The sequence below is a fragment of the Haliotis rufescens genome, unplaced genomic scaffold, assembly GCF_023055435.1.
Source record: "Haliotis rufescens isolate VD_foot unplaced genomic scaffold, xgHalRufe1.0.p SCAF_18, whole genome shotgun sequence".
Lineage (NCBI taxonomy): Eukaryota > Metazoa > Mollusca > Gastropoda > Lepetellida > Haliotidae > Haliotis > Haliotis rufescens.
Genome location: NW_025963868.1, coordinates 8,250,810 through 8,277,319, shown reverse-complemented (window position 1 = coordinate 8,277,319; position 26,510 = coordinate 8,250,810). Strand labels below are relative to the sequence as shown.

At 37.2% G+C, this 26,510-nt stretch overlaps 3 protein-coding genes across 4 annotated transcripts in view; 2 read left to right on the top strand and 1 right to left on the bottom strand.

Moving 5' to 3' along the window:
• LOC124149679 (deleted in malignant brain tumors 1 protein-like) overlaps nucleotides 1-26,510 on the top strand; it is a 54,175-nt gene that overhangs the window by 12,903 nt on the left and 14,762 nt on the right. The gene's annotated exons all lie outside the window — the stretch shown is intronic.
• LOC125381514 lies at nucleotides 2,058-11,631 on the bottom strand. Its single transcript, XM_048398166.1, has 2 exons — nucleotides 11,501-11,631; nucleotides 2,058-4,968 (listed from the first exon to the last, which is right to left on the bottom strand). The coding sequence occupies exon 2, from the start codon at nucleotides 4,961-4,963 to the stop codon at nucleotides 2,267-2,269; it is 2,697 nt and encodes an 898-aa protein (XP_048254123.1). The 5' UTR covers nucleotides 4,964-4,968; nucleotides 11,501-11,631; the 3' UTR covers nucleotides 2,058-2,266.
• LOC125381515 lies at nucleotides 12,241-25,097 on the top strand. The gene is made up of 10 exons (XM_048398168.1): nucleotides 12,241-15,098; nucleotides 16,554-16,674; nucleotides 17,158-17,205; nucleotides 17,481-17,525; nucleotides 18,040-18,212; nucleotides 18,447-18,545; nucleotides 19,373-19,440; nucleotides 20,292-20,383; nucleotides 20,695-20,804; nucleotides 24,087-25,097. Exons 2-10 carry the CDS (start codon nucleotides 16,650-16,652, stop codon nucleotides 24,438-24,440), a joined length of 1,014 nt encoding a protein of 337 aa, XP_048254125.1. The 5' UTR covers nucleotides 12,241-15,098; nucleotides 16,554-16,649; the 3' UTR covers nucleotides 24,441-25,097.

Here is a 26,510-nt window from a genome sequence, read left to right as displayed (position 1 = left end):
TCTTGGCTCTTTACTCTGATATACTTGTAGTTCTGGTTCCTGGCGCATTCACAAGAAAAGATGGAATCTGTCTCTTCCTGGGAGGATTTGAGGATTGGTCTTTCTGTATTCCGTGTTCTCAGAACATCATCAGAGGTGAGTTGATGTGCAAGGTTTCACATACGACTGTCACTTGTTTACCTTGAAGTTTGTTGTCACAAGAATCGTGGCTCTAGAGTGGCGTAAGAAGAATGATAAGCTTGTTCATATCATTAGTTAGGAACTGTTTCCCATCAGAAGGATTCCCTCTTGACAATGAAGTTTCTCCCCACGTCTTGACAACATAGTTGTCAGTGCTGAACACAACATCGCCGGTTTTCGACATTTTATCGAGCACTTTCTGGCTAATGTGGCTGAAGTTACTGGGAATGTCATTCAAGTAGTAAAAACAGGTTATTGCCTTCATGGAACACAAGAGATGCATTTGCAAGAGGGACATTCGCATCCTTGAGATCCTTGGCCAGGTCTTTGACTGGTCTGTCTTTACTGGGAAAACGTCTGCAGTCCCGATACTGTAAGGCACAGGAGTGAAAGGATATTTCAGCAGTTCCTTCAGATTCAGTTATATTCCTTGACCTTGGGATGTGTCACATGTCTGCCTTATGGTCCGAATCTTCATCAGGATATGACAGCTGCTTAATCACTTTCTTTTGTTTTTGTTTGTTTGTTGTTTAACGCCGCACCAGCTATATGGCGGCGGTCTACACATAATCAGGTCTGGACCAGACAACCCAGTGATTGATGTCATGAGCATCGATCCAAGTAATAGGGATAAGATGACATGCACTGATCACTATCTGTGGGCTCCTACTCTGGGTGGCATAGCAGTCTGGCAGATTATCAGCTTGCACTGGACAAAATATCATCCATTCCAACATTTCCAAAACTTGGAAATACCGTCATTCCAATTGGAAATATGACCATTCCAAAATTTGGAAAGGTCATATTTCCAAGCTTGGAAATGTTTGGAAATGTTTGGAAATGTTTGGATTTGTTTGGATTTGTTTGGAAATGTTTGAATACATAGGTGATTTTATGTCTGCTTCTTCTGTCTGCTGGTTAAGCTGTTCAGATCGTTTCCAAAGTGGATTTGCTGCAATATTCTATCCCAACGCTTTAGTTGAATACATAATACTGTTTATAAATGTATTTGACGGTGCAACACATCAAGAATTTACTGCCGCTTCTTCAACTTGTGTGCACTTGAGATTATTATTACGTCGGTAATGCACTCTTTCAAGTGCATCTTTGGCTTAAAGCTTCAAACGAATGCTTTCATAAAATACCCCATTAGATACTTTTCAAATGTTAGGATGTGTTGGCAACACATCATGGTTTTATTGCCGCTTCTTTCAGTTCGTAGGCTTGTATAACGGAACATGGTGGACTTATATGTCTACATATTTGATTTTATGTCACCAAGCTCATTTGTCGATGAAAACATTTCATCTGTAATACGTTACATAAGTGTATCATACTTATGGCCATCATATATTTTGGCAATATTTAGATATCGCAACACATCATGATTTTATTTCAAAGATGCAAAATAAAGGTCACTGAGGGTAGATTTTTTATTTAATTTGTATATAGCGTAGTACAGTGAATTTCTCTTGGTTGTTTAACAAGCTCACATAAAAGATGTAAGCCTCAATAAATTAAGAATTATGTTTCTACTGGTGCTTCTTCTGGTTCTCAGTTTGTTGTTGCGCTTTGTTCAAATATTTTGTAATATGAACTTAGCACCATAAATGATTTGAAATTTATCACAGGATGTACACCACCACAAGAGAGGCATCGTGGTTTTACTAGTGCTATTTTACAAATCGAATATACCTTTATCAGACATGGCGATGCGATTGAACACCGGATTGGTACCCTGTTATATATGGCTGTTTCCCTCTCTGTTTCTCAGAACTAATCCATAAATTGATAGCATTATAACTAAACTGCTGTCGAGGTGTTCATTCCAAATCTTACATTTCACCAAGCCATGCAGAAATAACAAAAATACAAAACACAGGATGAACGTGAATTTATATTCAGGATATCATGTCATAGTTCAAGGTATATGTACAATAAATAACACTTGGGCACATCACTGGGTAATGATCATACATGTATACAATTATATCTACAATAATACACATACAAGAACTAAAATATAGAATGTACAATTAAAATTTCTATTTAAAGCAAAACTTTACAACAACAATAAACCAATAAATTACACACACACAAATCTGTCCCTTGGTGACACAAATGTAACTGTCCTGGTACCTATTTGTCCCTCAATTTTGACGAATTTACCCTTAATTCGTTGAATGGGCATAAACGAAGATGGACCAGAGTCAACATACATGGAAGAGTGCCAGGCTTCCACTGGTCGGCCACAATGGTTTTTTAGTTTATCTTCAAGTTCCCGATACCATTGAACTTCTGCAAGGATGTGTCTCTTCTCTATGCCGTCAACTCTTGCTGAGTGCTGAAGGTATCTCAATACCTTTCCAGGTCTCGGAGAAACCCCCCAACCAATTTTCCCGTCCCCGTCTGTCCAGTAGGCAGTGATGTAAGAAGATCTCACACTTTGAGACTTGGCAGATCCAAAGACTTCTGATCCAAGGTATAGAGTTTTTATTTCCCTAACGGCCGGCAAAGTCTCGACTGTTTCGCCATAGAGGGCTCTGTACATTTCTTGAAGGGAGTGTTCATCATTTTCAGTGAGGCCACGGACTTTATATTTTGAAAAAATGAACCTGTCAATGTCAGTCCACTGAAGGTTTTCAATGTGATGAAGTCGGGATGACATCTGTCGGAGCTGCAAGCATTCACTTGAATTAATCTTGCCAAGAGTACCCACTTTAATGTTAGCTGTAACAGTGGCGATGATCGGCTCAAGGGTGTCTCCAAAGTGAAACTCGTCATCTAAGACCAATCCAAGGAGATGAGAATGGCTTACGAAACGTCTCATCAGCTGCAGTTCTACGCTTTTCTTGTTAGTTGTGTAGTCGCCCAGCATACCATTAAACCGTTCAAAACTGAACAGCCAAAACGAGTAAATGGGTCCAAAGTCCTGAACACACTCAATCAGATGACCATGCAAGTGCATGTTAGGGGTAACTCTGTCACGGCCATATAATCGCTCAAAATTCTCACAGAAGCGCATCAGTAATAAATCTGCCATTTTTATGTCATTTTCAGTTAATACTCGGCAACACAAATATCTACAGGCCAATACAAAATTTCGCCAACATTCTAAATGATCATCAGAAATAACATCCTTCAGTGCATACACAGAAAACAGTAACGTCCAGTTTTTAAACTGGTCTGCACTAAACCCTGCAAAACCGGAGGAAATCTTATGTGGGATGCGACCAATGTCACTTGGACAGTTAACTGCATCCACCTTTGCTTGGATAGTGTCTAAGTTCTTGTCAGTTAGTACACCAGTGTCTCTCCATACATGCAACATATGTTTTGATGTCCCCAGAAACAAATTGTGCATAGGGTCCACAACAGACATTTTGATCAGATCAAGGTATGGCAGCTCAGACAAGACGGAGTATCTTGTTCCATACGAACTCGCAAGTGCTTCTCTATCTGTCTTGGTTCTGGCACTTGTGATGTGTCTAATTTCTCGTATATGCTTTTCATGGGTGCGAGGTATCCACTGAGTTCTGTCAAAACCACTGTAGTCTCTTTTGCCGAATTCACCAGGAAAAGACTTCTTGCACCGAGAACACCCTTTGACGGCTGCATGTCCCAGAAAGCCACATAACTTTCGGCAAGCAGGGATATCACATCCAATGCACATTAAGGCCAAGCGAAATATCTTAGAGTTGAATGAAAAACCTACTGTCCATGCTTCAAGAAGCTCATCAACTAAAGGTTGTACAAAACTGTTTGTAGGGGGTTCTTTCTTCATGTGCGGTATAATACCAACAATGATAACATTCTCACGTTTGTAACGTTCTTCTCGAGGTAGATTGAGGATGACTAAATACATTACACCTACAGAGTATTTGACGTGTTTGAATGGCTGAAACCAGTCTAAATTAAGCATAAGGCCATAGTTTCTCTTCTTCTTCAAATATGTCCCACTGAAGCTCTTCCAGATACGACCATCATACACGTCATGCAAAGTACCATCACTAACGACCCTGTCACGCCATTGTTCACATTTCTCCTCAAAACCTGGTCTTGACAAAAAGTTAAAAAGTGAATCTTTCAGAGATTTAAAATAATAGTTCTTATGTGGTACAAGCTTCTTCTTGCCAGAGGAAAGGGTCATACTTTGTAACAGTTGTGCACCACAAGGCTGGCGATAATGTCTCATTGGGTGATTAGGTTGGGAGACGTTTGAACAAGTCATACTGACTTCTTCTCCTTCGAAAACAGAAATACAGTCAGAATATCTATATATGCTACAGCATGCTGGGCATACAACATAGTGGAAAAAGTTATTGTCGTCAATTCTGAGTAATTTCTTGAGCAGGAAAATAGTACTTGGGAACATCGGTACTACAACAGCAAGGAACTTGTAATGCTGAGCGGCAACGGCGAGAAGGGCATGAAGGTATTTCAGAAGGAATGCGATGGCATTTGAGGAAATATAAAATACAGACTGCCAAATGCAGAGGAAGAAACATGTCCATAAGATGAGTGCCTTAAAAAATGGTTTCACTTCCGGTGAGGCAGGTTGAGAGGATTCAGCTTGCTGAGGTTTTCTCGGTTGAAAACTCTGAAGCAGATCGTCAATCTCATCTTCATCAAAGTATACCTCTTCATCATCGTCAGAGCTGTCTTGAGATGCAGGTTCAGGTTCTGTACTCGGACAAGTGCCTTTGTGTCGCTTGTAATTAGAAGAAGAGGAAAAAGAGTTTCCACAGTCTTCACAGCGTTTTCTCTTCATAAAGGAGGCCATGATTCCTGAAAAAGATAGTAACAAATTAGTAGTTTGTACATAAGATAGACAATACATCTAAACCTGTTACATTAATAAACATACACATCATCCGTTCATGTGGGAAGTACCTATATGCCTACAGCATAAAGAGGTCAATGAACAGATAAATGTTTATTGATAACTATTTCTAAAGTGACGGAATATCCGTTTTGTTAAATATACTTTTAGTATTTTGTGTGTGTGTGTGTGTGTGTGTGTGTGTGTGTGTGTGTGTGTGTGTGTGTGTGTGTGTGTGTGTGTGTGTGTGAGGTAGAAGAAGAATTGTACACCATAAAAATGGCTACGTATGTAGTTGGGGTAGATATGTTGAATGCCCGGCCAGTATGACCTTTGAGTCACTACAGTTTCAGTCATTAAAATGCGTAAAACAGTATTTGAGTGAAAGAAAACACTATAAGTGAGTGAAACGAAATACCTCAGTACAGGCACACCCAGTCCCACAACCCCAAGTCTGCATGTATCAATACTCATACCTGCCACATCCTCAATCACTTAACTTACTCACACAATCATCTGACAACATGTTCGCCAACCCTCGTATCACAACGCATGCACGCATGCACGCATGCACGCACGCACACTCGCACACACCCCCACCCACATCACATTCTTCTTTCCCCACCATTATGTCTACGTCAGCCAACATGGATCCATGCACATGCTTTCATACATAATCCATCCTCCCACCATTCCCCAACATCCATCGAACTATAACTATATCCGCCCTCATGTATCGGTATTCGTGCTTTCATACATACATACACCCCTCTACCATTCCCCTACATCCATCGCAGTATAACTATGACTATAACCGCCTTCGTGCATCTGCACTTATGTTCACATTGCATTGCATATGCATCGAATTACACGTTTAAAATATCGTAAATATTTTACAACAAGTACATATTATATATCAGCAAACAGAGATTATAACGCAATAGATTTCATCCGTCAAAACATCACAGAAAGAGGGGCAGCCTGGAATTTTACAATGGCATCTGAATGCACTAAGACGTTCAACTGGTCAGGAGGTGAGAGTTGCGGAAGATTACGGTAAACTTCAGTTACAGATCTCCATTACGAATATCTAAAGTATGAATAAAGATCACAGCTTGCTATGACGTGTACTTCATGACTGCAGAATTTGCAATGTCCTTAGCTCTAAATTGTATGTCTAAATGCTTATGTAGACAAAGACCCAAATGTATATAGGCATGACCATATTATATTGTACGCACATATCACCACATTTAAAAACAAAGCTAGATTGAGTCTTTTAAGGGCATTAAGAACTGATACACACAAGGAAATATATTTATGGATGTCAACGGAGGAACACTGCGTTTCGGAATATATACATTCTCCTTCATCAGGTGCATATTATTAAATGCTATGAGGCAGAGAACATATATTTGTACCTGTAAGAACAACAAAAGTAAAACGATAGCAAAGAAGGGAACGCAACAAGGGAAGCCAACAGATAACTGGCATGGCGCTGATTACCCCGCCTCCCGTTTGCCCATTGTCTATTTCCCATTACCAATCATTCATAAGTTAAGTTTTGGCTTTAATTAGTCCATTGATAATCAACCATCAACGTCTATTATCTCCACCCAAAAAATATGTAGTTTACTGAGAAAGTGGTATCCAAATATAATGTGTGTTACTGTTGATCACTTTCTTAAAGGCATTTTGGTTCAAAGCTTTCGGTCATAGAAGCCGTGCCATTTTTCTCTTGTCAGAGGAGTACACAAAGTATACGTCATCTGGACTAACATTTTTGGTTCGGTGGCTGGGTTAGATCGCCAACTTTGTGTTCTGGCGATTGGGTGCCTCACTCACAGTGTGGGTTCAAATCCCGGACGGGACTCAACCCAAGAAAGTACGAGAATCTGTACTTTACTCAGAAAGTGTTATCCCAATTATAACATTTGTTGTCAAGAAAACACAATAAATGTATATTCGGCTTTGGAAGGGTAATGATATCACAGACATATACGGATATTGATGATGACTTGGAGGAGCTTCGTAACGCACGTCTTCTCAATTCAGGGATTGGTAAATCCAAATATGTGTGTGTGCGTGCGTGCGTGCGTGCGTGCGTAAATGTGGGCCTGTTGGATGTTACATAAAACATTTATCTTGAGCGGGATGGTAGTTCGAGTTGGATTAGCATGTTAACAATATGATCTTCTTTAGGCAGAGAATGCCGCGCATGAATGTATTGATGAAATTCCTAGGTACATGGGGCCTTTTCGTCCTCAGGAATACCCACAGTGGAGACTTCAATGGGGATAGGTTGTACTCAATGTGCTACCTGGTAGATTTTGTGTCATCAGACCGGACAACGTTGGTCTTTGACTGATTGTGGCGTAAAACACACTTTCCATTTACTTATATCGGAAATTGAATGTTCATCTTAATTGATATTGTTGAACATGTAATATATTTTTAAAGAAATAAAACAGTGACATAATAACTACAACTTTATGTGAGCGCGAGTAGCTTTTTTGGAATGAGATGAATAAGTCTTATAAAGTTGTAAGCTTCTTCACAACCGTGTAACTATGAATTGACTTTATTGTGTAATCAAAAAAGAGATAGGACCTAAAATAGCCAAATTTCATACGATTTCACTTGTCCACCATCTTGGATGCAAGGCGAAAACATTTCAGCGCGTTTGAAGCCACTGAGAATGCCCCCTGCAGAGTTGGACGAACATTCTGCGGTGGCGCGGCTGAGTTGACCAGAGGCTATCAGCAGTATTTCCTATCCAGGTTATTTAGGTCAGTTGTTTGTGTGTGTGTGTGTGTGTGTGTGTGTGTGTGTGTGTGCGTGCGTGCGTGCGTGCGTGCGTGCGTGCGTGCGTGCGTGCGTGCGTGTGGACGTGCGTGCGTGCGTGTGGACGTGCGTGCGTGCGTGTGGGGGGTGGGGGCGGGGGCGTGGGGGGTGATATTGGGGGGATAGATGATAGATTTAGCAACAAGTAAGGTCATCTTGAGTGGGGGGGTATTCGCAGATGGATTAGCATATGAACTATGATTCTCTTTAGGCCGAAAATGAGGATCCACGATGTTCGACCTGGTAGAAGTGTTATCAAACCTCACAGCATTGGTTTTTTGACTGACTGTAGCGTCAAAACAAACTCATTCATTTACTTGAACTGAATGTTCATCTTAATTGTTATGGATAGTCACGGAGCCATGATCCAGAGAACAGGGTGTCATTAGATAATAGGATTACCAGAAAAACGGGGTTTTACACACAAGCCAATAAACTGCGCTCATTAACACCAGAGTAAGTCAGTACAAGATTGAAAACTGCCCCATAATTATGTATGACATGCTTGTCGGGTATTGCTACATATATATGTGAAAACAAAGTTATTAAAATGAAGAGCAAAACTGATGAAAGTTAACAATAAACGTGTATACGTGTTATATCGTCACTGCAAAAATAATGATTGTTTTTCTTTAGTATTAACATTCAAATACGTTATATATGTATCTGTATTAGCGATATTGTCTTTGTTCCGACGGTGAGTCAGCGTTAGCCGTACTATCTCGTAGTATAATTGAATTTCTGAAGACATTACGATACAGTTTTTCTGATGCATCACGTCTGCACTAGCGCTTGATAACAGCCTTGTGTTTGGGTGTTTCAGTGGTTTAAATCGCTGCTCTTGATATTGTTGATTAAACTTTGATACTGTGAACAATATAATGTTATGTGAGAGGTTGACTTTAGAACGGTAACATACTAATAGTATATAGGATGACATAAACAGAACAATGAGAAGTTCGTCCAGATTAGTGTATAGGCAACATTTAATAATTAAAATAATTACATTCAACAACTCCCCTTTTAAGTCCATTTTCCTGACTTATAAGTAAATGCAAGAACAATCGGCCGGAATAAAATGTATAGTTCTTGTCCACTTCCATATGACTATATAGCATACAATAAGCTATCGGGTCCCGTTTAGATCGGTTTGGGCGGCAGCCTAGATAGCCATAGAATAGTTTCATCTTGGAATCTCCCATATCACTGGGGCTCCTCTTTAATTTAAATGGAGTTACTCGTTACGATTCCGAACCTTCACGTGACTGAGTTTATGAACCATTGTCAAATAGTGGTGACATTAAATCTAGGAAACAATACGCGAAGTCGCGCATGCACAGAACGGAAAATTTGGTCAAGGCATTAAGTAATCCGCATGCGCAGAACGATTGATTTCGGTACTTCCGCTAAGCGCTTCGAGTGCAGCGTCAAACGCGGGCCTGTAATCTAACACGCGGAGACTGACCAATGAAATCTGAGAAGTAGAAATACCGGTAGACGCTGTTGCTTGATTGACAATGTCAATCAAGAAAGGGAGGAGCTTAACGCTATCGTTCTCTCCCAGTAAATTCCGATGTCAAATAACGACGTTATTTGGACGGAAAAACGATGGTTTGAAAACGTCCAAATAACGTCGTTTTTCCGTCCAATGACCATATACGGATAAAACCGACGTTTTCGTGTTTGCAGTGTAAGGATGCCACTGTCTTAAATATACATGTTAAAAACTAGTAAGCACTATTTCTATGGTTTACTATTTCTATAGCAGAATATGCAGGTACAATTTACTGACGAAGAACTGGACGAAAGGTTTGGTTTAAATGCAGTAAAGTCACATGCCACATCTTAATGTCATTCCATACAATAAACACTTGCGACCAAATACGTATTCATGGTGATAGTGTTTACAGAGATCGAGTTTCTGTGCCAGTTATATAATGATAAACTTATACAGCCTTTCAAAAAGCAATAATTCATTAAATAAAAATTGATGTAATGCTCAAGCCATAGCTTCGTCACGTCCTTATACGATAACAATAAAAACGTGAATCCATACACTTTTAGGTTAATCATATTGGTTCTACCATGATGTTAGCCTGTTCTGGATTCTGATGTGGTCAGTCAAACTGAATCAGAGGTATCAAAGGAGTGTAAGTTGTCTCGTACGAAAGTATCAATATAACATCAGTCGGTAAAATACTTCGAACATTTATACCATCAAATCTAAGTGGACTTAACAAATAATGAATAATTAATATTTCGGTGTGAAATGCAATTAAATTGGTTATGGACCGCGAAATAATGCTTAATTTCACATATAAATCTAGTATGAAAGGTTTTTAATGCTGCGTTTGTTGCTTTCAACTGTCGTTTGTTTCGTGGCGTTCTTGTACAAAATCCCACCCCTTTCATATTATCATCGTTGAAAGCAAAGAGTTCATACGCAATTCTCACTATGTTCACATAATTATATATTCTCTCAATTAAAAACAAAGTAGTTTTGTTTCCAAAATAACACGATCTATTGTTGAAGTTGCCAGAATACTTATAGATAAATAGTCATTGGATTTGTCATAGTGAGTCGTATATAGTGTTTCCAACATCACTCTTATTGGAACAAGAAGTATATTGACACTGTATTCATATATGAACCGTTCACATTTATTTGTAGTAAGATAACTAAAAACGAGTCAAGAGGCGTCACTCTATTATCTAACAGAACCCTAAACGAATTAACAGACATTAAAACGGTAAGTTTTCGAAATATAATCAATACCCCATTCTACAGTTCAATATTTCTCTAGTGCATGCTCGCCTCAGACTCGGGTTTAGTTATGTAACTGGTCATGTATAAGATTTATATCTGAATGCTTGATGAACACAACGGATCCAATTCTGTTTTAGTGCATGGAAATTACAGTAAAGTTAAGATCTACAATAACTGGTTGCGAACTAGTTACAGTTTTATAATTTCCCTGTATCAAGAAGAAAAGATTTGGCATAATGCTCAGGTCGGCAATTAATGGTTGGCAGTTTTATCTCTTTCTAGAGTGATAGCTTTCATTATGGAAGAATGATATTTGAATTTCACACTTTCTAAAGTGACGGTTATCTGAAGATTGTCAACATATTCATCTTTTGAATTCCGATTACCCTCACGTGTATCTTATCATAACATTTTACGCATAAGTCTTTATTGGTTCTCGCTATTGGTGAAATTGTGCCGTCTATGTACGACTATGATATTTTTAATATATCATAGTTCAAAAGACGTTCTCGTCAACTACGGACATACCCAATGTCGTATTCTCGTTATGAAAAACCTACCTCGCAGTCGTGAAATGGTATCAAGGACACTAAACTAATTAAATATTTTATCTGGGAGTGGTATAGCCGGAGTTGTACTGAGACATTTCAGAAATTAACATACTCTCGACTCACATTCACTTTCGACAACTTAGACAGTAGTTTCGTATGGTATGAAAGCAACTTCTAAATCTGTTTGAAAAATCGCAAAGAAAAGCTGTTTACATGTAACGCATTGCCATCTAATCTACATCATATCGTCAAACAAGACATTGTTTTCAGCTTTCATTAATCAATATCTTCTACGCAACATAACATCTACATGGGAGAAGTAAAATGATTACTTACTTATTCAGTTGTTAATCCGGCCCTCTCCAGAAACTTGACCAGTTTCTTAATCTACGATGAATGGCAACTTGAGCAGGCAGCTGGGCAAACACAGGAATGTGATGATTGTTGAAGCATACCAATCAGGGTATACTCTGCCGCTGAGGAGAACGTGTCATATAGCACCAATGACCTACCACGTGACATAGCGAGCAGTCACGTGATATGTTACGCGCGAGAAGTTAATTCCATGGTGTGCAATAGTCTTCATTCCAAACTGACGCCATCTTTCAGTGCTTTTATACAAACAACATTATATTTTATTCATTTAGTTTTTACTTACCTTTTTAAATAAAATTCACTTTCTGTGAAGCAGACGTTAAATAAACGAAAGAAACAACTCATTTTAGTATCTGAAGTAATCCTTAACTTATTATCTTAAAACTCACCTCTAGTTTTTACATAATATTCAGTTAGATTATTTACCATATCTTGTTTTGTGTTTGTACCCGTCGGGCACATCCCATTTGTGAAGCCGATGTTGAATGATGATGTGACACTCCCACTCCAAATAAAGGGGATAATAGAATATAAATATTTCAGATAACACTTACTGTTACCTTTAATAAATCTTTTCCTTGTTGTTGTTTTTAATGAATAAAAATAGCTTTTTGGGGTGATTTTTTTGTATCTAAAGATAGTAACCCGGCATGATGAAAGGACAATGTATGAAACGATGAAACAGAAGCAACACATATAACGGAATACGGTTGGTCCTTATAGCCTTCTGTTCTATTTGTAGGAACAGACTAAGCAAGAATGCTTCGCTGTGAACTTAATTTTTTCAGTGAAACCCCTATCAAAATACTACCCTTGTTTCTCTTTTCAAAGATTCTAGTTTTCACCTGTTTTGTCTGGTTTAAATTTAACAGTTTTTATTCAGAAAGGCCATACGCCTTTCATACGACAATTCACTGCAATAATGATGAGAAAAACAGATTGAGTTATATCATTGTAGATACAATTACTGGTAGCTGCATATTATATTTTGGCACTATTTACCACGAAAAGACCAAATCATGAGCAAATTTAACTGAAATGTAAAGTGGCTACTCTTTATATTTATTTTCTTATCTTCCTTGTCTATAATCATATGACATTGCCTATGAAATTTGAATAAATAAACAAATATTTTGTTTTCCCATACCGACTGACGATTGTCGTAGAACAAAGATCGTTTCTACAATAGAGGGCCTCATTAGTAATATTTGAACTAATATATTATATTTTGTAAACGCTTTTGCTGGCTGTGACCTAGGCAAACCATGATGTTTTTAGAAGAATCTGCTTTGTTTAAATCACAATCACTGATCCAAACATGTGCGCCAATATGTTAATCCTTCAATAAGATTATCTTATCGTGAGAAGAAAGGTGCCGTTTATGAACTGTGCGTTGCGACTCAACGTTCAACTGAATTGTGAAAACATTTTAGTATTGGGCAGAGACGTCCACAGTATACAAATTCTCACTTCCGTTTAAAAAATCCAAAATGCATATATACTTAGACGTCTGATGGCCAGTTACGTTTGAAACGCGTTGAAAAAAGGCTGTTCATTATCTTGGATCGACTTTTTGCAATGGAAGAGGCATCACTGCATGGAATTTGGTCAGAGTCAGGAGAAAGCTCAGGTAAGACCAAATATCTACATATTTATTTATGTAAAGACATCGGTTTATTTCTGTGTAAATCACCATATAGAGGAGATACATTATCGTTCGATATTATTATATTATGCAAAACATCACACATAAGATTATGAAATGTTTTCCCTTTCTGAGATATTGCTCATATCTGACAAATATACATACATTGTAAAGGAATCGTTTAGTGCCATATACATGAATATAGAAATGTAATGACTACTCTATTAACATAAGACGTTCGATATAGAGTTGTGAACGGACCTAACAATTTACATCTACCATCTTTTATTATCTCTGTCGCAGAAAGCACACTTCGTTGTGAACTGCAGTGTTATAGTGAGAACCTTTGACACAGAAGACAATTATTTCTAAAATATGTTCTAAAATAACGTATCGCTTTACCGTATGCATGTACATAGTATAACGTTAGTTGTTATCTATTAGATTTTTGATCCCCGTACATTGCTAAAACTGCACAATGCGACACCCGGGTATACGACTATTAAAAAACCTCCAATACAACAATGTTGATAAACAAAGATTATTTGTGATATCTACAAGCAGTGTCACAATAAAACTGAAGATTTTGATTTTGTATCGCCTATGAAAAGTAATTTATTCTGCAAACATGCAGTGCCACGGAAACTCTAACTATCTTTTATTAAGAAGCTGCATATGTGTTATTTCGTTTAAACAATTTGTAACTACAGTTTGAATCCCCTTTTTAACATGGACATATTATACACTTGATGAGATTGTTTGCGCGGCTCAGTTCTCAGTTCACATGTTTGACAAATGGCACTATAAAACGTTGGTAAAAATATCAAAAACAGCCTTTTTAATTTGGAATAGTATATGCCCAATGACGGTTTGGCAGAAACCACAAAAAAGTATAGATTGTCAATAACATGTCGCACATACCGGGCCCTAGTTCAAGATCAAAGATAATTGCCGCCTTGGAATGTCTAGCGGAATGATTGACACCTGTTATCACTGTAAATGTCTTGTCAAGGCTTGACTAACGATGACTCAACGCCAATTTAAAGAGGACATTACCACATGTTTATTGATAAACATTGAGAATAACCATAGACAGTATGGCGCCGCTTAATTTGACTGTCTGCCGCTTTCACACTGATTTGACAATATGCATAGGTAACACGCGTTACTGCCGCATGAGTTTGTTATTTTCTATGATGGGTAGTGATACGTGTGCGATTTATTTGCAATGAAACTTAGCCAATTCTCTATGACATCGGCATTTGTGCACGGGAACCACGGCGTGTATGTTTATTTCTCTCAAATCGTAAACGTAATTATTAATTACTACAGTCACCTACTACAATATTTTGGGTTATTTGTCATTTGGATATTTTCTTAATAACTTAAGACAAATAATTGATATATGAATTATTTATATTAATATGAATTCAGGCTCTTGAAATAGAGTTTATTAACATCATTCCTCTATTTGGCTGGCATTTTGAGTAGATTGTTCTGACTAAATCTAGTTCCACCATGCAAACTACATGTTTTCCTCTGAATTTATAATCAGTATCTCTTCAATTGTAATTATTCTACCTGCGTTTTATGTTATAAGAAAACCGAACAGTTATCATCATTCGATAGGACAAAGGCTTAACTATGCTTCTTACCCAAACTACCAAACTAAGTATTCAGATGTGTGACCATATCCCTACAAACACGCTAAAACCAAGCAATCCCATTTCACTTACATATTGTTTGAAACACATGCTAGTCAATCGCAAAATACTGATTCGCATTTTAGATTCAAGGTAAGCAATGCATTATATACTTACAACATATTTATCATGTTCAATTTAAGGATCCGAATACCAGATCGACGAGGAGGACAAGAGTGACACATCGTCGGAATTTGCCACCAATTACCAGGTATTAATTGAAATAGTGAATAGATTATTCACTGATTATCCGGGGAAGTTAACAATTTTTGATTTAAACAATATTTCATTCGGAAATAATATAACGATACAGAATAGGGAAAAGGTGAACCGAAAACTAAATATCTATACTAAGTCTAACATCTTTCCTCTTACAATAATGTACGCAGTAACTATATTCTAATGTAAATGAATAACATTTTGTAAAAAGGAAATACGGTGAGACAGTTAAGTAATGTTGTATCATTTATTTCGGTTTCTTCATGTCCCAGGAAACTATACGCTGATCTCTTGTAATAGAGTAACATGAATGTTTTATTAGTAGACTGAATGTGTGTCTGTATGAACTGAATTGTATCATCATAGTGTTGACCCAAAAGGAATATCGCCAAGGTGAACGAGACAAAAATATTGAAAAAAATCATAGAGTAGGTTAGGAAAAAAAGTCATGGGAAAAAAATCATAAACAATAAAATCTGTATGCATATCAGTTTTATTCAAGTAACAACAAGTGATCTGAAGACTAAATAAATAAAGTCCTGTTCTGTTCTGAAGACGCCGTCATGATTAGTTGGCGCCAGCCTAGACTGTCCAATCAACGTGAATATACAAACCGTGATGTTACTTGACCAGTTGATGGCACCTGTCAAACTCAAAGTGCCCCTGGTCCTCCACCCACCATGTGTAATACTTTAGCGCACTTGAACGTTTTATGTGCAGCTATATCACTGTTAGGCTGAGTGATGAGAGAATAAATTTGGTCGTTTTTGTTAACGATCGTTTTTATGTTCAACCTGGTAACCTTATAAGTGACTAACTGTTTTATCATGATGAAATGAAACATAAAAAAATAATCAGAGGGAATGACGGTCGCATTTTTCGCATACATGTCATGCTCGCATTAATTTCATGATTTACTCAAGATAGATTTGAGCAACGATCATGTTTGGGTAAGGGAGATAATTTTGTCTCCGCTTGCAATTGGTTTCAATCGGACGAGCAGCTCCGAGATCGCAGCTTGACTGTTCGGTACGGCCGAAACGCGGCATCCATGTTGTTCACGCTCCTTAGATCACGCGGCCTCATTGGCCTGACGAGACATAGCTCTACATGCCACTATCGCTTTGCTTCAGTTTCTGCCAGTCTATACCTTTCTTGAATCAATTAACGATTTCATTGTCAAAGTGGTCTGATTTCAGTAATGTTAATGAAATCGGTGTTGTAATATATTATAAACTTGAACATTGTGCACTATCTGTTATACATCTGTCAGTTATATATGTAATATTCATATTGTCAGGGATTGTTTTACTAAATGTGTTAACACTTATATCACCCGTTTACATCATCTGCTGCTAGTGTCGAAAACAAGTGTTTGACGAATTCAAGTTTTACCGCATAACCATATTGTGGAAACATTTTAATTTTGTATTTGGTCTCATCGTAGAGTCCAGTCAAGCGCAAGAACAAAATCTTGAGACAAAGGGAAGAAAATGGAAAAAAGAATAGATTAGGAAGCGGTCCAGTTGCCTCATCTACACCTATGACAAGAGTTTACGACTTTTCAGGTATTTCTTACCGAACTTTACAATAATGGTTCCTAATTAGTGGCCAGGTTGAACTGTTGAAATGTGTCTGTGATTGCAGAAAGTGTCTCTCATAACCTGTAATGGGTTGTTCATACATAATTGTTTTAAATAGATTTTATATTGTAAATATGAGGTGAGACTGTAATAAAATATCTGTCTGTAATTACGACAAGTAGGACTGACCGTTAGCTTTAGCAGTCCACGTGAAGCAAAAAAAGTATAACGATTGTGACTCGCCTGCAGTCGCAGATGAATTTCTTTACCTTTTTAAATGTCCAGGGCTCAATCATCAAAGAAAAACATGAACTGTAAATTATTGTGCATGGCAAAATGTATATAAACTTTGCAAATGTATGCAGTCTAAAAACTATTATGTTCGAGCAATAAAGCACGTTCAAGATAACTGATTCATATATTTTCATCAACCCAAGCCCATTTCTTAAATTGTACTTTTCTATGCAGATGGAGAAGATGACGGTCAGGACTTACTGAGAAGAGCCTCAAGCTGTAGTATGTATTTTCATCAAACACAATTCTATGAGCAGGTTCATGAATTTTCTTGTCACATTCGTGTAGTTTAACATGTAATTTGCTTTCATTTCAATCAGAGATTATCGTAGGTATGCTTAGACACGCAGTTATTTTCAACATCTAAATGGATATTCATAAAGATAAATGAAATCCGTATCCATCGGCGATCAATGGTATGTAGTGCATCGATGTGTCTGCAATTTGCTTAGAAAATAGCACTCATACGGCATCTGATAAACAAATTAATGTTTCAGAGAAACAAGCTGCAATTCAAGCTGAGACTCCTCGTATGAGACAAGGTATGTCACACAACGTATGAAATGATTTTTCGCATTGTATGAATAATCATACATTTATATGATTTTGGCACATCTTTAGCTGCCACAAGATACGCGGAATGACACAGGAGGAACATCTCCATTATTGATAAGGATTGCTTAATCGACATTAAAATGCCCTAGCTAATGATATTCAAACACTCATTCGTCAACACCAATTACATTCGACCAGCAACAAGATCATTTAATGTAACTATCCTTTTTATGTTTGCCGCTGAGGCTTGTCTTATATTCCAGCGGGATTTCAAATGACTGCAACCTAGTGCTTATAACACTTCAGATTGCAGTTGATGGCAAAATTAGCTTACTCTTTTTAATAAGAATATCAAGGAGGGGTAGTTCTGTTTGGCTCGAATATATTTTGAATTTGATATTTGAGTGCATATTTTGGAGAAGGTTGCACTTGAATTTTTCCCAGAACGTAAAACGGTCATCCAGGTGCTATGTAAGTATTTAATGTTTCTCTTAATTACAGGAAAGTCAATCCCCTATGCGGAATTTCTCCAACTCATGAGGGTCATGGAAGGACGACTTCACAGGGCCATTACAGATTTGAAGGGCGAAGTCGGCGACCTTAAAAAGGAAATTGGAAACTTAAACAGCGAGGTTAGAGACCTCAAGAGCAAACTTACTGAAAAGAATACACAGGTAAGTGATGATAGTCAACACTGTATTCAGTTTAAAATGCATTCTCGATATGATTTATCGTGTTTCAAGGGGAAAATTATAGTTAAATATATATTTACGTGTCATTACAAGGAAACATTGATTTTAAAAATTGCATCCAGCCAGTGTTGGATCATGCGATATAACAGTAAGTGAACTAGTAGGGCATACCATGATACGTTTCACCGTCAATTTTCACTATATTTGTATTTCCAGGTTACCGCCCTAACTGCAAAAGTTACACGTTTGGACAACAGGGTCCAGGAACCAACACAAACTTCGACCAAATCCAGCAAAGTCAGTACAAACATAAGGGTAAGATCCCAGCAAAACATCAAAACGGCGGATATGTGGAAAACCGTGTTTAGCGACCGAGATTATACAGCTCGTTAAACGAGGGCAATCAACATAAACTATGTGTTGTTATTGGGAAGAAAAACACCATAACGATTGTTTTCCCGATGTACTCGGCACTAATAAGCGGATTAAGGTTCAATTCAGATACTTTCGGCTTGAAAGCATTCACTTTCTTTATCTAAAATAATATTTGGCATGGGGGAGATTGCACTAGTGTAATGATAAAACACCACTTTGTTTACAATCAAGTTGTAAACAATCAAGTTGTAAACCAACGCATGGACCTGTTACTGTTGTGGTACGGTATATTGTAGACATGGAGCATAGAGTGTTTTTGTATGTTGGATGAGTGTGTTTGGATGAGAAAGTGTTTGTATGCGTGAACGTTGTGTTTGTGTCCAGAATGGTAAATGCGTATGAGTTTCGTATGTACCCCGGTATGCAAGTATGAAAGTAATTATGTCTTGAGTGTATGTGTGTGAACGTTACGTAAATTTGTGCATGGAGGTATCTGAGTGAGGTAGGTATGTTGTGGTGTGTCCACAGAGGTGGATGTGGGATGCAACTGTATTTTATTGTAATTTTTTAATTTTTTTTAAATGGCCAGGTGTATCTATTTTAAATAGCTTGGGTTCAGCAATCGCATTAATTTCACGATTTACAGTTATCGATGCGTTTCTCATAAGACAATATCAAGTTTCGATAGATTTATCTCACAGATAAAATCACCAATATTGATTCTTTCTTTTGTCTGTTAACTATATTTTATCAATTTTCTTCCTTAGGCAGCATTGAAGGCAGCGATCGACCATGCTGAAACTGAGAAAGGGTGGACTATGGAGCCTATGTTCACGTAAGTATCGTAGTGTGCAGTGATCATTTTGGAAAGGACGATATGTTCATTCTGTTACAATCATTTAAATAATTCGAAAATATCATTTTTACCATACTTGACAACCATTTGTTTGGAGTCGACTTACACCAGGAAAACGCTGTGGCATTGTAAGCACTATTTCTGTTGATATGTGTATCTTTGCGTCTGTGAGACCGAGTATGTAACCTATATAATTATTTATCTCTTTTTAAACCCCTATAGGTTTGTCGCTGATAAAAGTTAATCAAAACTATCAAAAGTCATATGTAATTTATCTTTGTTTCACTTATACTTTTATTACAGTACTTTTTATTCAGATGAATAGATAGGCTTGTTTTAAAATCTTATCGCATTTTTAGTGTTCATTTTACCTCCATAATCAATGAACGAGTCGCAAAGTTTTGTGTGCCTCAAGTTTTTCTGATAAAATTGGAGGTACATCCGAAAAAGACTGTTACGCAATTTTGGCAAAAATAATATTTTCTTAATACCACCACGATTACTTCTCTTACATGAATCCCGTTTCAGTAGAAAATAGTCATAAATAAAGTCTTAGGAATCTTTGTAATGGGAAATTATATGAGACAGTCACATAAATATATATCTTTTTGTTATTTTTGTACCAGAAAACTGTACCACCAATATATCTCAAATCTAAACGAATATGTCTTAATTATGCAGTGAAATTATACCTAATAATCTTGCTTCTTTTAGTTACTTCAAAATAAGTTAATAAGTTCATGCTGAAGTCGTTAAAGAAGATTATATGTAATAGTTATTGGCATATGTATATTTCTGGTCATATAATAAAAGTAAAACATTTGTTGCAGGTTGGAGTCCGCACAGAATCGACAAGTTGTCAAATACATCTGGGACTTTTCTAAGGTGATAGCTCCAAGCATGACAAAACAGGAATTTAAAGGTATTTTTATCATTTAAGTGTATTTCAAATGCATGTGTCCGTCATGTACATTTTTAAAACATTTCAATTCCATAAGTCAATGCAAAGGTACACATGCCTACTAGTGGAAAGATTTAAACCTTTTTTCAGTGTTTTGAAATGACTTATCTATGATGCGTAACATTCCCATTAGTCTGTCAGGAAAGAATTATATGCAGCATTCACAGGTAAACTAATGGTTAAAGACTTGCTGTACACTATTTGAAGATATGGAAAAAAGACCGGTATGTTGCAGTTCACATCCAAATAAGGAAAGAAACATTATGTTCCAGATGGTATGACCAGGATCATGTTAACGAAGAAAGAGAAGCTATCCCGAACACGTAACGGAAAAGAGAAAGAACACACGGACGCGTCCAGAAAGAATTCAAGGAAACTGACGGTAAGTTGAAAGATTTGTGTTGCTGGAGGGATTAAATACCCCCTTAGGATATAAAATTTGGATTATTGAAGATGAATTTTGAGTGAAGCTTAACTTGGGCAAAGTAAGGCCAATTGTTGGAAGTGTTTGAGGTGTGACTTTATATAGGCCTGTTGGCCATGGCCGCCGAGTTAAAAAAAAGAGAAATTTAGAATGAGGTGAGTGGCGCCTTATTAATATATAATTAAAAGGTGCCCAGTGGAGTAAGGTTATAGGGAGAGGTGGAATTTGGAATACATATGATTTTTGCAGAATTAACAGCAGGATAGATTAGAATAGAGAATTTTATTAGGACAACCGGGGTGTATAAAAATTGGTAAATTGCCTGCTTTTAATATTTACCTATTTACCCTTATATAGTTTACACCCCGGGTAATTTTCTGTTGTTTATATTATGAGTGTATATATATACATAGTGCCCCAGGTAATTTTACAAGTATACACTACAATTCTAAGACGGAAAGGCCGTCATGTGTTGTCTAGACTGTCCAATCAACGTGAGTTAACAAACCGTGATCACTTGACTAGCATTGATTAGCTTGTCTATAATGCCCACCTTTGTAACATGTCAATATATTGCTTTGTCATTATATCATTGTAATTAGTGCTGAGAAAATGTTGTTATGAACAGTGGCACGACCATCACCCGACACCTGTATATATTCAATGTGTTACGTGACAGACTATTTCTATTATCCCCCAGTCTCTGTCTTGTTAGTTAACGCCAGAGTCGACACACGCGTAGCTCAGCTATTTTAGTCAGTCTTCTAATGACTGGGACAACACACACGACTTGTGTAACTTGTTTATAATTTCAATCACTGTTCAGAAAACATTTGTGGAGGTGTTATAAACCACAGGCGCGAAAGAGATTTTTTTTTAACCTTTAATATGAAAGTATATATTTTACAAGAGCTTTTTGCCAGTCTAGCTACCACTCGCTCGTCTTCTACATAAGAGTAAAAGTGGGGCACATCTCTGCCGGTATTCTTCCATGTATTCGCATAACAGCTTCGAAATAATATTTTGGGCGTCCATTGATGCACATATGCATCGGAGAGTCAACTAGGACATTGGCAAATGAATTCATGTAAATGCAATATCATCATACAACGTGTTTAGAAAATAATAATAAGAAGAAGATTCCAAGCGATGCTCCCGAGTGCTTTGCCGGTACTGACGTCAGTGGTTAGGGCTTGTGGTTTTGCACATTAGTAGATAATAGAATCCAGTCAATATATATAATATCGTTTTTTAAGTCTTTCACAGTATTTTAACCTGTGAAATAAACTCATCATAATACTTATTAAGAGGTGTGTCGCTAATCACCTCGGGATATCTTTGATATTCCATGTATAACTTTGCTCTGACTTATTGAATTTCCTATTTACCTGGCTTGAATCAATTCATATACAGAAGAGTAAAACGACTGAACCTGCATACATTTTAAGCGGTCATTGATCAAAGGATATTATGAGGCGTACTACTTTTTGTTTGTCAACATCACGCCTCGAAACATTTTATAAAGTAAACCGTGACTGTTCTGTTGTTAAAATTAGGTATTACTGAAACGGATTTTTGAGCAGTTGTCAATATATGAAATAATAGGTCATGTGTATCCATTAATGCCCATCCGACGGATATGTTTCCATTACCAAGCCTAGTAAGGCAAGGTTGCCTGTTGTCCTCAATACTATTTTGTGTTGAGCAATACGATTTAGCAACAAAATTTAAAAAATCATTGGCTTGCTATTATATGCGTATGAATTTCTCTTTTAACAGCAGGGTTTTGCCCGGTCTCAGTAATATTGAATTGTATAAACGTTGTTAGGTAAGGTTTAAATCTTACCATTTCTTGGTAGTTATTATTGTCGTTGCAAGAAATTAATAGTTTCTTTTAAATGTTACTTGACGAATTTACATTGCACCCTCAATGTAAATGTGTTGTCAATATATTCAAATAGTTGAAATCATTTCCTAAATAACTAATGTTACACAAATAACACTTTCCGCCATAAAAAGGTACATAACGCCATCTTTCTACCTTTATAGAAACCCTGAGCGTCACCCAATGACCCTAATAAATCTGTCACCCGCGGCCGCATGTATATGCACATAGAAAATTGGTTAGAGGTAGATATGCCACAAATACAATTACAGAAACTCTCAGAATATGATAAATTAGGAAGCATTTGTTTTTAATGATTTAAAGAATGGTTTATCTCAAATAAAGAAGGCCAACAGACAATGCCTATATGAAGTTCCCTCCAGACAAATTCCTTCCACATAATTTACTATTGCATCTCAGAGGACTGTACCTTGGGTACTGAAACAGATAATGAACATTACCCTGATAAAAGTAACCACAACTAGAAGATAAATTATGAGGAGCAAATCTATCAAATTTGTAGCCATTTATTTCACTACGTTCTTATCTAAATGTACTATGTACTATCCAATTCTTTCCGTTACCAAATATTCTATATTGATGAGTTACATTACTATCGATCCGGACTTTCGTTGTCAAACATGTTAAATCGACACAAATTAGCCTCGAGCAGATCACCACTCAGCTGCCCAGCCATTCCACAGAGATTTTTCTTAAATTGTTCTGATAAACAAAACCAGAATATCGGAATCGTAACTGACATATCTCCCTTACTTGCGATATGTTCCAATGTTGTTAGAAATGTCGTGTCATTTTAAAACGTATATAAATCCAATCATACCTTCAGATCATTGTTGTAACATGTCTTTTGGTAGTATATTTATCTATACTACGAAATGTTTCATGTTTCATACTCTGTGGGGAGTGACTAATATTCACACCAAGTACCAGATAGATAGTTAGGAATGTAACGATGCGTATAACTATAGTTGCTGCAATTGCTTCTCTGAAATGAGAATAAAATGTTTCATGTTTGTTATTCCTGCATTAAAACGTCTTAAATAACTCCTGCTTGTACGCAGTGAGTTTTACTTTAGGAGTTCAACTGCAAATAATATGTACTATGAGTTGTAAGTTAATGTTACTGAAACTTGAAGATTATCTGTAGACTTCTTTTTATAGATTTAGATATATATTTCTTCCCATTTACAGAATTTCGATTTATAGTGACTCTAAACACAACATGCTCAGGACAAACTATTCTACTGAAGTAATGGGCACATTTCTGTTTTGTCTTCGTTTTATTTCGTGTTTAAGAAAGGTGGGTGTTATAAAGTGAACGGTTTTGCTTTCAGAAAAGCAGAAACCGTGTAACTGGCATTGAAAAATCCGAACTACCTCATCACACAAGGACCAAGTACATTCGAGTAATGAAAAAAACGCAGCTCATGTCGTCAGAAGAGAGTTCGGTCGACGAGGATGGCAACCGGGTCTTCAATGTGAGAAGGAGGGACTGGGAGAGTCATGAAATGAGGGCCGCTAAAAAAGTGGCCGACGAGACATTTAGTAAAACAACCAAGACAGCAGCGTCCATCGTACCACGGACGAGACGAATTACAGGTGTCTCGTCATTTGCACCACCTCCTGCCTGGTTGCAGAAAGAAGACAGCTGGGTCAGCTCAGCACTGACATACCATGGAGTAGTTTAGAATCATCATCATTCATATCCTCATCAGAACATGCTTACTTACGGGGGTGTTTTTATAGGTTAGGAATTTTAGGGTTTATTGGCAGCTTGTTTTTTGTCCTTTTTTTTAAATGCGGCCAAGTAGGCCTGGTTTGATTAGATATATGCTTAGTGCTTCAAAGGTTTAAAGTCATGTAGGGGGTTCAGTACAGTCATGTGATTGTTGCAATTTAGTGAGGATTGGAGTGTTGTTTGGTCTGTGTTGCTGGTAATGTGTTCCATAAAGTATTGAATAGGGCGCTCTAAATGTAAATGTCACACGGGAATAATACGTGTTCGGGCGTTTCTTTTTAGTTGCAGTGGGGGTATTTACCGGTTTGGTGGTTTTTTTAATTAGGTGTAGGTGAGAGCTTAACTTAGTGTGGCCTGTTTGTAGTTTGGTTATTACTCTGTCAATGTTTTTGGTTTTATGATGGATATGTTTTTTTGAGTGGCGTTTTAGTTTGCAATCATATTTCTGATTGTTATTTTGCCGCTATTTTCCTTTGAGATACTTTTAACTTCTTTTTTTTTATTTTGGTAGGTTGATGCTTGGGATGCTTACTTCTTCTAATTTTAGTGCTGATTTGGCTGCTTTGTCTACATGTTCGTTGCCAAACACCCCAACGTGGGCAGGGATCCAAACTATTTCTATGTCTTTACCTAGTTTACGTAGATTGTTGGCGCTTTTATCTGTTGTATTAGTTTGGGGCGTTTTTTGTGGTTTTGTTTTTATGGCCTGGAGCCCACTTAATGAGCCGGGATGCGCATGAATCACGGTCGTCAAAACGAATATATTTACCAATTATATGAAGTCAATTAGCCAGTTCAAGAGACAATACCCTGGTGTCATTACGTCGCATGCCTCTGGTTCACGGTTCGTCTGATCTCCCGTCATAAAACCACGATGTTTATTTACCTGGAGCCCCAGACAGCGCTGACTTCCCTGTGTGCAAGTACGTACATGGCAATAAATGGTTTGACAGTTGTTTGACGGAATCCCCCCCCCCCCCCCCCCCCCCCCCCCCCACCTTCTACCTTTTATGGCATATTTCAAAATTCCAAACTTGACCTGTTTTGTATATATGTATATATTATTATGTTAATATGGACAATGGTAAAATTCATAATCACAGTTCAAGGGCTGTTCACAAATTATGTAAATCTGCTTCGTGATGAATGAAGCATGGTAATAAATGTATGCATCTGAGTCATTTGTTCTGTATTCTTTGATGAGAATGAGTTTTCTTATATTAATGATGATTACTCTCACAGAATATTTGATAAGAGGATAGGACTTTCAGTTGAGAATAGTTATGCAAAAGTATAGGCGGTCTGTGCACATGTGGTAAAACTGATATATCATTGACATGATAATCGGGACTTGGAAATCATAGTCTCTCATTATATGACATAAATACACGTCTATAAGGACGCCCGACTTGTTCACGAAGTGTAATTTCAGGTTATCTGAAATCTGTCGGTTTGGAATTATTATTTTTTGTTTGTAATAAGGATAACAAAAACATGTTTTGTATTCTATTGAAGCATACATAAATAATTCAGTGTTCGTTTCCCGCGGTTAAAGAGTTTAAACTGATTGCAAACTGATTTTAAAATATATGGTTCTGTCTGTAGTACGTCCTGATGTCATAATATTATGTCGTAAACATGTTAAATAAAACAATTATTGATAACTTCCTGAATTCCAATTGTTCAATGAACAGAATTATTCACAGCTCTGGCCTGAGACAACAATCAATTAGATGTTACTAAAGATTGTCCATTCTATGATCTTAGGCACATGTCGGCGCACTTACATGTGAGCCGTCTAGACGACCGTCTGTTTTGTCATTAAATGGCAGCTGCCATCCAGCCGAATACTTAATCTTGAGACCTATTAGGGTCTTGTCGAGTCAAGTGCGGGTCTCTCTCCCACCTTAGGGACTGAGACTGTAAAAGCCCCTCGCTACACAGACAAGTAGTGAATGTTTGAGATAAATATATTATTATATAGTTTAAACTCAATAAATAACTGTTGTTATTGTCCAAA

Excerpts from the sequence above, each read along its gene's own strand:
- LOC125381514 (XM_048398166.1), bottom strand. The coding sequence starts at position 4,963 with ATGGCCTCCTTTATGAAGAGAAAACGCTGTGAAGACTGTGGAAACTCT.
- LOC125381515 (XM_048398168.1), top strand. The coding sequence starts at position 16,650 with ATGACAAGAGTTTACGACTTTTCAG. Across the intron at positions 18,213-18,446 it reads TTACTGAAAAGAATACACAG|GTTACCGCCCTAACTGCAAA; the intron begins GTAAGTGATGAT and ends TTGTATTTCCAG. Across the intron at positions 20,805-24,086 it reads AGAATTCAAGGAAACTGACG|AAAAGCAGAAACCGTGTAAC; the intron begins GTAAGTTGAAAG and ends TTTTGCTTTCAG.